The following is a 15,034-nucleotide window of genomic DNA, read 5'->3' as shown; positions in this document are numbered from 1 at the left end:
TTTAATAAATTTTTTAATTTTTTTGATCTAAAATGACTCAATTTAAACTTATTTTATTTAATCCAAAATGATATCATTTTATTCTTAAAAAAAAAAAACTTCAAAGGATAGATATGAGTTGAACCACCAACCACAAGTTTTCTTGACCAACCCAAGCTTGGGTAGGGTTTGATAACTAAGAAATTAAAACCAAGAAGTACTAGTTGTTGCCCTATATGGTATTACTGCACTGAGATGAACACCAACATTTGTAGATTTTAGAGAGGAGAATGAAAGAAAACAATAGCAACAACCAAAGGAAGAGTCAAAGCCATGACAAGGTTTAGAACAAAATTTAAACTATTGGATTTGCCTGGATTGGTATTAGACTAAAGAAGACTACTGGTTGTTGGAGACAATGACTTGCTACTCTTCGTTATCATAAATTATTTTCAAGTTACCGGATACCCTCCAAATCAAGGAAAGCTATTAAACCTGTCACAAGAATCGGATAACAAGTAGAGTTGGTTAAATCTAGTTCATCAATATGCTATAATTTTAATTTTTTTTTTACAAGTTGAATTGAATTTTAATTGGGTTTGATCAAATCATGAATTAACTTGTTAGATTAACGAATTCAAATCTAAATTAATGTTTTTGACACTTTACCTAGGTGAGAAGAAATCGGGTTGACCCACCACTCCAATCAGGTTTAATAGCTGTGAATGAAGCATTCCATGCCCTATAGCCATGCGAGTGCTGTAACTCTGTATGGAAACATGGAAATTGACAATTTGGAGATGAAGAAATGTTACAGGAGAAATTATATGGGACACAGCAGCCTCAACATAGACAATAGTCCATAGCCATTTCATGTGCCTTCTTTTTCTTAATTTTATATGTACCCCAGCAGAGAATGTGACCAAAGGGTTTTTTAACAAGAAAATATTGGATGAACATGTAGCTACGTAATCCAATGGGCACCCAAATTACCTTTACACACAGATCCTCCATTTGACGACTATTCTTCGATCTTTCCTTATAAATTCCACCAGACTTTCACTATAAGTCACAGCTCTCTCCCTCACTAAAGTTGAACCCTTGAAGTAGTTTTCATCTTGAAAGGGAAGTCAAGCCTATAGTAACTAAGAGAAACCATGTTTACGTCAAAGAATAAAGTGGGGTATCTCCTGTTGATATTGCTGAGCATTTCGGCTTTTGACCATGGAGTTCTTCTAGGAGCTAGAAATCTGAAGGAGAAAGTGGAATATACGAAGAAAACTGAAGGTTCTGTTAATATTCAAGATGCAACGGTCAGCAGAGCAGTTCCCTCTGGTCCTGACCCCATAAACAACAGGTAATCTGCAGATCAGCCAGCACATTCAGATCTTTTCAGGAAATGGATTTATGCAAGCGGTAGTTCTGGTCGTGCCATAATTACAATAGCTTCTACTATATACATACCATAATTACAATAGCTTCTAGTGTGTGTGTGTATAAATCCCTCTCTCTCTGTCTATATATATATATAGACAGAGAGAGAGGGATCTATACTGCTGCTGCATGCCATACTTTAGAGCATGAGTTGTGAATAAGCGTGGATACCCCTACCCCAAGGGTATTAGTTTCACGCATGGTTGTTAAACTCCACTGATTTGAGAATCTCATGATCTAAAGCTTGATATATTAATGATTTGTTAAATACCACCACACTCACTAACACCCTCTTAGCCTGTTAGGAGGAGGTCATCTGACGAAAAGATTTGCATGCCTTCGTTATATGAATAAGTTGCGAGTTCAAGAAAATATTGCATCAGCAAATAACTAATAGAATGGCCAAAGCAATAGCAATTCTTTATCAGAGTGATCGACTTCATTTGTTATTCTAGCATGCTGAAAGCGTCCTGTATGCAGGGATCTTCTGGAAAATGCCACAAAAATGTTCTAGCAAGGGTTTTTATTCGAATTTAACACGATAAAATCTATATAGAAGCAAAGAGTGCTTTTTGGTACAATAAATTGAATACACTTTATTAATTGGCTAAAAAATGTGTGGGGAAACATGAAAGAATATATAACATGACGACAAGCACTATAACCGAACTTGTATACAACATGAAAAAGGCAGAATAGGAGGCGAATCTAGAGAATCAAAATACCTGTATACATATACATGCCAAAATCCTACTTCTAGGTATGCGGATGTTTATGATTCACCCATTTCACAACTAAATAACACAACAAAACAACTCTAGGCCCCAATTGCTAAGCTCGAGCCTTGATGTAATGACTGGCAACCTATGAAGTTTTAAAACGTTGGTTTGGTACCTGACTATCAGATTGAGTTTAAAGGAGACACCATTTAGATCTTCAATCCTTCCCCGAGCAGCATCCTTGTGACAGTGCAACTGTGGCTTAAGCCCTAGAAACCTCGTCATGCATGAAATAATTGGAGTCGATTACAGTCTCAGCCAAAGAGCTGCCACTGAACATTTTCAACTTATCCTTCCATCCTCATCATCATCCAACATGTATGTGTGGCAAATTTGGAGGGTCGCAGCTTACTAAATTTGCCCACAAATTAGCAAGTGTGAGAAAGTAGTGCTCCCCATTCCAAACCACCACCTTCATCCCTGTTCAAGGAAATCAAGACAGTGAAAATATTTATTTGTTCAACCTTGTTTGGAAGCTCCATGCATGCATGTCAGCATCATCTTATACTATACCAAAAAGGCCACCAACAGAGGCCAAGAAATAACAAAACCACTTACAAAACTATTATGTTCACAAAATAGCACATTTTAATTTTCTCAATTTATATAAAGAATGAAAGGTGAAAATCTCTAAGATCTTCAAAATTAGTCTGTTCAGAGGAGTTAGTGGACGCTCAAAAATGAAAACTAATATCTTGGCCACTTTACATGTCATAATTGTTATGAGAAAAATGAATCTTTCAATAGCCTAGCCTAATCCAAAAAATATATAAAGTCATATTCTGCATACCTGGCACTGCTCCTGCAGCTAAGACTGACAGTCGACAGATAGGGCCTTGTCCACAGAAAACATGGTTATACAGCGTCAGAGTATCAAGATTGTGAATATTCTTAATAGACTCTATTAATGTAGTGAGACTTCGATTATAATCAGCACACGAAGGATCAGAAATGCTCTGCAGCGCTTCTTCAAGTCCAGAACTTGACCATAGGGTGGAACACTCACTTAGAAGAGTGAACAAGCCCATGGGATCTGTAGAACCAACTAAAACCCATGGCTTATATAGTCTGGCTGAAGACCCAATAACTTCAATAACTCTGTAAATTTCTCCAAGGGCAAAGATATAGTTCTTGCCTGTAGTCACCCCAAAAAATGTTAAGTTAAAATATCAACCACAAATACAAAACATCTGTGACCATTACCAAATCTCCTGTTACACAAGAATGACAATGTGGTACCTTGAGTCTTAGATAATATTTGATCATGGACATCTTTTTGTAATGACTCTGTCCAAATTATGGCGCCATGTTTCAGCTCTCTAGCACAAACGGACAGGATTTCAGACCATGTGGAAATATAACAAGATTGCTCCTCTCTTGATACCAATGTCAAAATCTTTATTGTTGATGCCACATGTTTGAGGAATTCCATTGTCAATCTCAAATCATTCTCCACCTGTCAAGATGCATGAAACCAAAACCAATAAAAAGCAAAATACTGCATTAGAAAGATCAGAAAATAAATTCGACTCCCCAATGGTTCTGTACATGACTTCGCATAAATGAACCGTTAACCAACTTATCGCATTGATGCCACAAGAGAAAGATGACAGATTCTCAAGCCCAAAAGTCGATGGTTCTTTAATGATAAATGAAAGCAAAAAAGACTTACCAATGACAATTTACTTGATAACTGATATTCTGATTCAAACCCTTGGTACTTTGGTTCTTGCAAAACTTCAACAAATTCATTCAGGCACAATTTTTTTGGGGAGTGATTCCCTAAGTCAACTTCACCAGAAAACAAATCATCTTGGCACAGTTCATCGTGAAGATTCTAGAACAGCAGGCAACAATAACACAACATGAAGTTGTAAGCACAAATATATATTTCACTCTACAAGCATTAATTTATCATTACATATCCAACAAACACAATTAAATGAATGCCAAAAAATTGAAATTTGAAAGAAAGGGGAAACAGTATTAATGCTTATTACCACATTTAAATTCATGTTGAGGCAGGGCATAAATGTAAGTGATTGTAACAGATGTGAGTTGAGTGAGAGAAGAAATACTAAAAAATAAAAAAGATTCAACAAAAGACAACAATCTTATAGAAGTATGCTCCAAAAATATAAATGATTGTAGATGTGAAGCTCACTTGAGAGAGAATGAATACCAAAAAAAAAAAACGTGTCAGCAAAAGACAAAAAACTTATGGAAGCATGCATCAAAAACTTCCCAGATACAGATTTATCACCAGTTTTGAGGGGCCAAAGTAAATATTTTCCAAGAAAAATAGATAAGCAAGCAATCAGATTATAATGCTTTTCAAATAAGTAGTTAGTTCATTGATCTTTTCTGCACAATGTTTTTAAAACGGGAAACAAACCAGAGTTTGTGCAGCAGCAGCAACAATGACACAAGTGACCAAACAAAGCTACCAACCTGTATTTCCTTTTCAAGGGCTTTTATTTCAGCATCTTCACTAGCAGCACTTTGAGCATTCTAACAAGAAGCATATTCCAAAATTCAATGCCATTAGCAACTCAACCTTCAGAGAAGAGAGAAGAGTAACTTAACAAGGCTACTACTAACCTTTAGATTATCAAGATGACACAGGGCAAGACAGTGCAATTCTTCCTTCAATTTACAAAAGAAATCGACATAATCATTTAGCTCTGCTTTGGAGGAACAGTCAGTATTAGCCTCTGCAAGACCAATAAAAGAGGCCCGGTCTTCAGCTCTGGTCCCTGAAGAGGCAAATTTAAATTCCCAGGAATCATCATCAAAATCATCATTGTCACCTGCTAAATTAGACTCCATTGTAGCATTGTTGAGGCTCAATCCATTTCCACCGGGGTTTTGGCCATTAATAATGGCAGTACTCTGCTCAGCTTGACTGTACAAACTTGATATAAGATCATTGATAGCAAAGTTTGAATGAGGACTTTTAATGCCATCTATTGGCTTGGAATCAGGCAGCTCAGATGAAATGTCTTGATAACTCACAGGATCATTGGAACCCTCTGCTTCATCACCAAAAATGGACAAAGGCAGAGCTCCATTTTGACTGATTGACCTTGCCATGTTTCCCTGATAAAGAAGAGCAAATGATCATTATATCAGAGAGCAATATTTGCTCATAGATGCCTGCACAATTAGTGAACTTCACCCTGTCAACGTTTCAAACATAAATCAAACTCAATCAATTTTGTAAAGATGGCAAATAAGAGGAAGATATTATAAGCAAAGGCATCTTAAATCTACTTTTCAAAAAAATAAAATTCCAGATGCACTTGTTTTATTTTTGATGCCACATGCCACGATGTAAACCACCATTATACAGTTTTATTCAAACATGAAGCATTTGAAGTGAGGAACCACCTTGATTTCACCATCAGATGGAAATGCATCCACAGCAGTTGAAACTTCAACAACCTTTGGCTCTTCCTATAGCCAGAAAACAAAAGGTTTCATATGTTTATGTTCTTCAAGAAGTTCAAACACTGTTGAATGCAAAAATAAATAAATAAATAAACTCATCACCTTATTTTTTGATCCAGTTTGTGAAAATGCATCTTTAAATTCCCAAGACTCTTCATCAGCATCAACCCCATCATCTGAGGAGGAATGCAAGCCCCTTTTGGTGTTGTTCTGCTCATTGTCAGAGGATGGATGGGACATGGTAGTGTCTTGAGCTAAAGCAGGGGTGAAATCAAATTCAAAGTCCCATTCAGTAGATTTTTGAGAGGTCTGTTGTGATGCACCAGATAAATCACCAGCACCAAGCATCCCACTACCAAATCCAAATGCATATGTAGCTCCCTCTGAGTTTTCCACCCTTCTCCCATCACCCTTCAAACTAAAAAACGTAAGACTTGATAAACCAAATGACATGACAGAAGCAAAGCACATATCCATATTTAACAGCCCTTGTCATACAATTGCCATACAGTTTTAGCTACAGACACTAGAGGTATACAAAATTTTAGCTATTTCAAGGGCACATAATTAAGCAGCATTTATGCAAGAATGATCAAAAAGAAAAAGAAAAAAAGATACCTAAGTTGAACACGAGTTCTGTCATGCAGCCACAATTTTGTGTTTGCACGTGTTCTCATAAACCAAATATCCACCAGCATGTCCTGATTTATTGATGGTTTTCAATCTTATTAACTTGAGGTTTCTAATCCCTACTACGATATGGAAAACAGTACAAGCAATATTTGTACAAATTATCTTCAGTTGCTGAGAAGTGAAATGCCAATCACAGATGCTTCATTGTTAATTAGGACTGACAACCAAACAAGACAGTTGGAATTTTAAATTTACTAAACTGAATGGAAAGTGAACTAAAATTGAAATATATCTAGTAAATCATCACAACTGTGCTACCTTAGTATTCCCATCTCCAGTCCCAAATTCTGATTCAGCAGCCTTGAAGTCCCACTCATCATCTCCACTAAAACCCTCATTTTCATCAAGTGAAATTGGATTCATCTGTTTTATATCTGAATTCACATCATTTAAGTTTGAATTTGTTAATCCATCCAAACCATTCCAGGTTGAGTTGGATCCATCATAACTCAATGTTGGCTTGATTTCAGTCTTGATCTGCTCACCCTGAACATATTGCAGATGAATTTGTTAAACCAAGAGCAGAACAGAAAACAATAATATCCCTACTGCTAAGATGCCAAAATTGACAAATCACTCTTCGTCAACACAAAGACACATGCTCAACTAACATGAGGAAAAATGTTAGAACTAGATGCAACACATTAAACTAGGTGCCACATATTCCAACTCGGATGACATGTTAAATTATTTTTCAAACTTAATCTAAGGCAACCTCAAAATATCATTGCAGTCATCAAATCAACACCAAGACTCACAAGCTATCTAATTCTCTTTCTCATATTGCAGAATTTGAAATGAGTCGAAGGTGGAAAGAGTTGATCAACACATTTCATAGTTTGAAAGCTGAGTATACAAAGTTTTTTTTCTAACTTTTCCTGACACAGCTGTTTAGCTTACATGAGGTGATATCCTGATTGTTTGGAGAGCAAGACAATCTACATCTTGAATTCAATCTCTTTAGATAATATATTATTCGTGTACATGTCTTCATTCTTCCTCAAAATAAAATTTCTTTCTTTTATGGAAAGCTAAAAGCAAAGTATATAGTTGAAAACATGCAATTCGCATGTACTCAGAGAGAAAACTATCCAGTATACAGTAAATATCAATCAATAACAAAAATTAACATTTTACCTTCTCTTTTTCATCTCTAACCTGCATTTTGGAACCAATTTCTTTGAACTCCCACCCATCGCTGTTACCAAGTGCTCTATTTCCATCAACCGTTCCCTTATTCAACCAATCCCTACTTGAATGATCTCCATTAACATGCGATGTCCACCCATTCAAATCCAAGCTCAAAGGGTTCCAACTTGAATTTAATCCATTAACATGCGATACCAATCCATTCTCAGTCCTCATTTCACCAGCCTGATTCCATAAATTTCCATTCACAAACATCAATAAAACAAATCCCACATTCAAATTCTTAAACTAAAACAACAAACAAGCACACTTTCCTAATCTGAAAGAAACTACAAATCAGCAGTTGACCCATATAAACCTAACTACTTAACTCACTTAAAATAAACAAACATACAAAACAAAATCAAAACTTTACCTTAGAAATCCCAATCTCCACAACAGTTTTACTGTCTGCACCTTCAAATTCCCACTTATCATCATCAAATCCCTCATTACCATGAACCAAACCGAAATCCACTCCATTTCCACTCAAATTCCCATCTTTCTTAATCAAACTTGATTCCATTTTATTCGAATTCAATCCATTTTCCTTCAAATCCAAACCCAACCCCTTTGAATCCAATTCCCCCTTATTTACACCATTCACATTCAATCCATTACCATTCAAATTTCCCAAATTCAAATCCGGCCCATTAAAATTGGATCTGAACCCATTATTCCTCTCCTTCTCTTTATATAAATTAGCTATCAAATCACTCACAATGACACCTGATCCCTCTTTATTTTTCAAAAAATCAAAACTTTCATTTTTTCCAGGCTCGCCGGAACCTGATCCTTCCTCCTCCTCAATTTCTCCAAATATCGAAAGGGGCAGCGCTCCTTTTGGCTTGTCCCACTGAGTCAAGTTATTAACTAAACTCGGTGCCGATCCAGGATGAGTCAGTGACTCGATCACCTTTTGATTTTTTGTAGAGGATTCAAAATCGGTATTTGAGATTCTGGGCAGTGATAAGGCGTGGGAGGGTCCACTGGAATTGCTGCTGACAAAATTGAAATCCCCCCAATCATCGTCGTCAGTATTGTTGGTGTTGGTGAAATCTGAGCTGTTGATCATGGTGGGATGCAATTAACGGCGTGAACTGACGGAGCGAATATGAAGTCGCTAAATAATTCTTCTTTCTTCTTCATCGTCTTTGTCCACTGCCATTGCTGTTGTTTTGAGAGCTATGTAGCGCACTGCTGGCGTTTTATATTTTTAAGTGCGCATGTTAAGAGCGAGCGCACTGCGGTTTATTTTAGATTTTGATGGAAAGAGTATTAAATTGGGTGCTGATTCTGCTGATTGGACCCAACTAGGGGGGATTTTCTCTCTCCCTCCCCGTAATTATCAATGCTTCGCGTTCGGACCGCTGGCTGTATAAAGTTATTTGGTGCTTTATGATTTTTTTTTTCTCGCTCCATAATTATACCGTCTAAATATTTAGTTGATTTAGTAGAGATATCTTTGTAAGTTCATCTACTTTTAATTTTATTCACAAGGTAGAAACAAGATTTTTATACATGATTGGTTAAAAAAATAAAAAAAATATATATTGCAAATAAAAAAAGTTTTATAGTTAATTTTTATATTTTTTAAAATATAATGTATAATGGAGAACATATCATCCCTGTCTCCACCATTTCTTCTGTTTCAAGATATTAATCACACAGTAAGGGATCAGAAAGCAAGTTAAGCACACAGTTGTTGAAGCACAACTTTTATTTATTTTGAACACACTTTACATGACAAAGAATAATTGAGGAAAATGGATCATTCTGCCCACAAAATAAATCTTCGGCAGAAGAAACAATCACAGCTTATAGATCACTCTTTAACATCTTTACTCTCGAAGCATGCAAACAACACTCAAAATGACAAACCCTAGAAGGAATAGCAAGCAGAAATCACAGAAGGGACTCACAACACTAGATAAAAAAGTATTCCCAGAAACATGGACAGAGCACCAGCCCCTGAAACCAAACCATTTGTGCCTGCAGAGCTACTCCATGTTGATGTATTTCTGTTCATAACAACCACCATCCAATAATCATTAGAGCCAACTCCTGCTCCAGTATAGCTTGGGTCCTTAATGTACTTCTTATACGGGGGTCGAGTATAATTATGAAGCAATGGAACTGCTTCCACTTCATCCGCAGGCGCGCAAACTGGCATCAGGACAGCATCTGTGGCATGGGTAGTGCCGACGCAGTCTTTTAATTGATCAGGGTAGCTGTCTAGTTTAACTTCTTCAACATGAGTGGTTTCGTTACAAGGTTGATCTAGGCTGTCAGCAACCTTATTAGCAAGGCATTTTGCCTTCTTGTTCTTGGTAAGGGCTGGGATGTCCAGGAATAGTGTCCTGTAAGCATTGATGTTCTTGAAGAGTTCGTGTTTTTCATCTGCAAATATACAAGAGACTTACATGGATTAATTATCAGGATAATGCAATGGAAACTAATCTATTTAGACATGATAATTCATTAACATGACATAATTCGAGAAATATTGCGTCTTGCTAGATTGCAGATCATATAAAAACAGCAGAGAAAAAGATTTCTAGCCTAAGAACACTTCAATGCAAGCTGATCGTTTTAGAAAACCACAAACAGATATCAAGGGAGATAGAGAGAGAGGAGTACCGCCACAGCTCAGTACTGCAGAAGAAAACAAGACGATGGCTTGAAAAAGCACAAAGAGGCAGATGTTAACTTGGAGAGAGGCCATAGCTAACAAGTTTAATTGCCCTTCTGAATATTACAGCACAAAGAATTCTTAAGAAGATCAAAGAAGAGAAGATGCTGCAATTAATTTATATAGTGTTAGCTTCTTTATACTTGAATATTTATTCTTTCCTTGTTTAATTGTGCTTGCATTTTTCTTGAATGTGAAGGCTGCTGCCAGATTCTCCTTTATGTCTCTGTTACACTAGGGAGCTGTAGATACCAAACCATGCTTTACGAAAGCATTGGGTTTGGCTTCTATCAGGTTATACAGAAACCGAAAGGTTCTGCTCATAAAAAATTCTTGCCATGCATTTCTTGAGTTCCCTCAGCATTGAAAAAAGTGAAATTCTAAGCTTAAAGATTCTCTCCTTTTTTCTTCATTACCTTCTTCTTCTCCTCCTGAATCTACCAATGTCAATGATACTACTTGAACAAAGAAAGGAAGAAGTAAATCTAAGGAAAGAAAAGAAATCAAATGGACTCCAAAAAGCTTATTCAAGAAACAGATTCAAACACAGAGGAAAAAGAAGCAGAAAGAGGCAGAGAAGCTGCAAGAAAAAAAAAAGGATTTCTCAGAATTTGAGTTAGGCGAGTGGGAATCAATGGACAGCTCAGTACAAAACCTCTCCGAATCCCATGACAGTTTCAAGATTTTGTGTCAAATTCAAATTTCAAGGTTTTAAGTTAATAAAATTTTGACGATTATAAAAGTTCAAGGATACCCAATGACAGTAAAGAAGTGAGGTGTCTTCCAATCTTCACTCAGTTTTTCCTCCACTTGTTTCTCTGTTCCTCTCTGTTCTTTATGCTGCCTCCACTTTTTTTTTTTTTTTTGGCGTATTGTAAGGTCTCTCTCCATCTCCCCTTGTCACCCTAGCTGATCCCCTGGAGTGCTTCTTTAATCATCGGGTACTGCGGGGCAGAATTGGGGCATTAAACGTGTGAATTTAAACTTTTCTATTTCTGATGAAATTGTAGAAAATTAAATTCTCTTTTCAGCGGCATTAATCTTGTAATTTTTGAACATATGAAACTTGATATATGAGCCATAACTCAAGATAGCGCTTGGAGTGCATAAAGTTCAGTTTTGATTTTATTATTGTTTTTTAAGTTGTAAAATAGTAAAATCCTTTATATATTTTTGTAAATCCTGGTATTAGATTTTCAAAATAATAATAAACAACTAGAACTGAGTTGTATAATTTTTTTTTATAATTTAAATTAATCAATATTTGATTTTTTTGTTGTATTTTGTCTATCCAATAATTTAATATCTAAAAAATATATTAATTTTTTATGAGATTAATAATTTTAAAAAAGACTTAAAATTTTAATTAACTTGTGTAATACATTCAAAATATTTCAAAATCAAACACAATGATAAATATACATTCTATAAGTTCCATTATCACTCACCATTCTTGATTATGAAAGTGATTAAGATATTAATTACCCACTACAGGGAAGCTTTTGATTACTATTTATGGTTAGGATAGAAGGGACGAGATGGAGCCAGTGAATGTATTCTCTGACAATCTGTCTCTTTTTAAGGGAAGACAGCCCCTTGGTATATGAATCTAAACCCAAGGAAAAATCAGAATCTTTGAGAGAAAACATAAAATCCGTAATTAAGCTAAAAATTCAAAATTAAATGGGAAAGTAATGAAAATTGTTAAAATAACATCTTACAAGCTTAATTTAAAGTTTTCTTGAAATGAGTGGCATAAAATCTACTTTTCATCAAATATAAAAATGATTTACTGGGTAAAAAGTTGTTTGAGTTTATTAAAAAATTTAAATATTACGTTTCAGAGTTTGGTTCAGTAGTGGAAGGACATTGTCTCCTTTCACTGTTATGAGTTCGAGTCCTAGCGTGCATGCCTGTCATCTTCATGGTGTTTTACATGCCTACTGAGTTTGCAAAGTATTTAGTGAGACGCGAGGATTATTTATGATGCGCGTAAGTTGATCCGGACACCCCATGTAAATAAAAAAAAAATTTAAATACTTTTTTATTAAAAATAATTTTTCTTTATATATTTAGTATCGTTTTTATAGGTTAATATCAAACAAATTTGATGTTGAATTTGTACTTCCAGCTCATAGAGGTATCTGCTAGGCTATCAAGATATTCTAAACACAACATATGGATATCCTATTGAGCAAAACCTTCTTCATCATAATGCCAACGCAGAAACCAGAATTAATTAATGGCCAGAAGCAATCATGTCTTTGATATACATAAAGGTGGCCTAAACTTTGTCTTCTGCTAATGGATCACAAAGCTAATCACACAGCTTGCAGAACTTGCTTTTTATTTCATCTCTTATTCGCAACACACTTTACATGACAAAAAAATAATTGAAAAAGAGGGTCATTCTGCCCATAATTGGCAGAGGAAAACAATCACAAATCATAAACACTCCTAGCACCATTCCTCACCAGGTAAGCAAACAACACTCACATTGCAAACCATTGGAGGAATAACATACAGAAGTTACAGAAAGAACTCATGACACCAGATAAAAGAGCATCCCCAAAAACAAAGACACAACTCCATGACCAAAACCAAGCTTCGAAACCAAACCATTTGCGCTTGCAGAACTACTCCACGTTGAGGTCTTTTTGTTCAAAACAACCACCATCCAATAATCATTGGATCCAATTCCTATCCCGGTAAAATTCGAGTCTTTTATGTAATGTGCATACCGGGTTCGAGTATAATTATGAAGCAATGAAACTTCAGTTAGACCATCCTCAGGCAAGCAAACCGGTAATACTACACCATCTGTGGTATGGTTAGTGTCAATGCAGTTAGCTAATTGATCTGGGTACTTATCTAGTTTAACCTTGTAAACATCAGTGGTTTCATTACAAGGTTGCTCTAGCGTGGCAGCAATGTTTTTTGCGACGCATCTTGCCTTCTTATTCTTGGTCAGGGCCGGTATGTCCCAGTACGATGTCCTGTAAGTATTGATGTTCTCCAAAAGCTTGAGTTCTTCACCTGCAAATAGTATAAGAAACTTAGATGGATTAATTATCATCATAATGCAATGCAATTTTATTAATTTAGCCATAACAATTCATCAATAATGTGATATAATTGGAAAAATATTGTTTCTTGGTACATTGCAGTTCACATCTAATGCGTTTCAGTCCTATGAAAACATCAGAAGAAAATTTCAAGCCCAACAACACTTGAATGCAAGTTGATCATATAGGAACACCATAAAAAGATATTCATGGAGAGAGAGAGAGAGGGAGGGAGAGAGGATTACCGCCATAGCCCAATACTTCAGAAGAAAGCAAGAAAATGACATGAAAAAGCATAAAGAGACAGATGTTAACTTTGAGGGAGGCCATAGCAAACAAGTTTAATTGCCCTGCTGAATATTACAGCATAAGAATTCTTAAGAAGATCAAAGAAGAGAAGTTGCTGGACTTAAATCTGTATAGCTTCTTTATACTTGAATATTTATTCTTTCCTTGTTTAATTGTGCATGCATTTTTCTTGACTGTGAAGGCTGCTACCAGATTCTCCTTTATGGCTTTCTCACACAATGGAGCTGCGGATACCAAACCATTCTTGACAAAAGCAACTACTATCAAGTATTGAGATTCGTCCATACACAAACCGAAAGGTTCTACCTGTATAAATCTTTTGCTGAGCATTTTCAGCATTCTTAAAAGATAAATTTTGAGCTCGAAGATCTAAACTCTCTTTGTTCTACTTTTTCTTCATCGTCTTCTTTCTCTTCCCCTGCATCCATCAATGTCAATGTTACTACTTATTTAAGGAGTATATATATATTAAAGAGCAAAAAGAGGCAGAGAAGCTTCAGAAAAGAAAAGCTCTCAGAATTTGAGCTTGGTGAGTGGGAGTCCATGAACAGCTCAGTACATGGCCTCCTACATGATAGAATAGAAAGGTGGCTTTTAGGAAAGTTGAAAGATTTGTTAGCTGAAGAATTTACAAAAAAAATAATTAATCATGGTGAATCAAAAACCCATTTTGTGAGAGCCGATTCGAAAACCGACTAAAAAATACGAGAGATTGACCTAATGAGGTTTAACTGGATCAGTAACTTGTTTTCCTAATTAAGTTTTGAGTTACAAATTTTCCAAGTCAACAGACTAGACCATGCCGGATTTAGTAATTACAAACTAAACTCAAACTCAAGTTTCGAAGCTAGAATGATCCTCGATGCTTTCCGTGTTTCTTTCTATCAACAAACACTAGAGAATCAAATACACCATACATTTCCAGACCATCTTCCTTGTCCTTCCCTCCACCAAATTAACCTCACTACACGCATAGATAATGCATCTTTCATATCCAACAGGGACACTGCAAGAATAGGTGTCAGTTGATCTCTCCACCATTAAAACATATCGCTATTACATCTACCGATAACGTCTTATTGACATTGCGTATAGAGAAAGATAATAGGTTATTTTTGAAGATTTAACACCATTTTCCATCCTTACTTGCATGTAAGATGAAGCGTAGCGGTTGAATTGTTATCATAAGAGAACGAAAGAACAAGAAGAGAGATCTAAGAAAAAAAACCAGAGCCAAAAGCTTAAGCTATTGTAGTTTAATTAGAAAGAATGAGATGGTAGGATTCTTGATTGCGTAGTATTTAAACTCCTTAACACTGAAATTCTGACAGGTGTGAGAGCATAGTAATTAAGGATGTCAGGTTGTTTGGAGAGTCGGCCTGATAATTAGCAGTATACAGACATTTTTCCCTGAGAAAATTTTCTCTTTCCCTAGTGTCTTGGAA

The 15,034-nt window shown here is 35.8% G+C and overlaps 3 protein-coding genes across 3 annotated transcripts; all 3 read right to left on the bottom strand.

The window, feature by feature from the left end:
* Window positions 1-1,982: 1,982 nt before the first annotated feature.
* On the bottom strand, window positions 1,983-8,850 carry LOC105134166 (uncharacterized). Its single transcript, XM_011038474.1, has 11 exons — window positions 7,900-8,850; window positions 7,473-7,709; window positions 6,594-6,821; window positions 5,745-6,053; window positions 5,583-5,648; window positions 4,794-5,291; window positions 4,644-4,703; window positions 3,865-4,029; window positions 3,432-3,648; window positions 2,983-3,327; window positions 1,983-2,612 (listed from the first exon to the last, which is right to left on the bottom strand). The coding sequence occupies exons 1-11, from the start codon at window positions 8,596-8,598 to the stop codon at window positions 2,500-2,502; spliced, it is 2,937 nt and encodes a 978-aa protein (XP_011036776.1). The 5' UTR covers window positions 8,599-8,850; the 3' UTR covers window positions 1,983-2,499.
* Window positions 8,851-9,215: 365 nt separating this feature from the next.
* On the bottom strand, window positions 9,216-10,336 carry LOC105134165 (uncharacterized GPI-anchored protein At3g06035-like). Its single transcript, XM_011038472.1, has 2 exons — window positions 10,164-10,336; window positions 9,216-9,923 (listed from the first exon to the last, which is right to left on the bottom strand). Exons 1-2 carry the CDS (start codon window positions 10,246-10,248, stop codon window positions 9,442-9,444), a joined length of 567 nt encoding a protein of 188 aa, XP_011036774.1. The 5' UTR covers window positions 10,249-10,336; the 3' UTR covers window positions 9,216-9,441.
* A 2,209-nt stretch (window positions 10,337-12,545) lies between these two features.
* Window positions 12,546-13,695, bottom strand: LOC105134164 (uncharacterized GPI-anchored protein At3g06035-like). The gene is made up of 2 exons (XM_011038471.1): window positions 13,526-13,695; window positions 12,546-13,251 (listed from the first exon to the last, which is right to left on the bottom strand). The coding sequence occupies exons 1-2, from the start codon at window positions 13,608-13,610 to the stop codon at window positions 12,758-12,760; spliced, it is 579 nt and encodes a 192-aa protein (XP_011036773.1). The 5' UTR covers window positions 13,611-13,695; the 3' UTR covers window positions 12,546-12,757.
* Window positions 13,696-15,034: the final 1,339 nt, after the last annotated feature.

The sequence above is a fragment of the Populus euphratica genome, unplaced genomic scaffold (assembly GCF_000495115.2).
Source record: "Populus euphratica unplaced genomic scaffold, PopEup_1.0 scaffold158.1, whole genome shotgun sequence".
NCBI classification, from domain to species: domain Eukaryota; kingdom Viridiplantae; phylum Streptophyta; class Magnoliopsida; order Malpighiales; family Salicaceae; genus Populus; species Populus euphratica.
This window is presented reverse-complemented; position numbering and strand designations above follow the sequence as displayed.

Excerpts from the sequence above, each read along its gene's own strand:
- LOC105134166 (XM_011038474.1), bottom strand. The coding sequence starts at position 8,598 with ATGATCAACAGCTCAGATTTCACCAACACCAACAATACTGACGACGAT. Across the intron at positions 6,054-6,593 it reads CTGGAGATGGGAATACTAAG|GGTGATGGGAGAAGGGTGGA; the intron begins GTAGCACAGTTG and ends TTTAGTTTGAAG. Across the intron at positions 4,704-4,793 it reads GTCATCTTGATAATCTAAAG|AATGCTCAAAGTGCTGCTAG; the intron begins GTTAGTAGTAGC and ends GCTTCTTGTTAG.
- LOC105134165 (XM_011038472.1), bottom strand. The coding sequence starts at position 10,248 with ATGGCCTCTCTCCAAGTTAACATCTGCCTCTTTGTGCTTTTTCAAGCC. Across the intron at positions 9,924-10,163 it reads TGCAGTACTGAGCTGTGGCG|ATGAAAAACACGAACTCTTC; the intron begins GTACTCCTCTCT and ends GTATATTTGCAG.
- LOC105134164 (XM_011038471.1), bottom strand. The coding sequence starts at position 13,610 with ATGGCCTCCCTCAAAGTTAACATCTGTCTCTTTATGCTTTTTCATGTC. Across the intron at positions 13,252-13,525 it reads TGAAGTATTGGGCTATGGCG|GTGAAGAACTCAAGCTTTTG; the intron begins GTAATCCTCTCT and ends TACTATTTGCAG.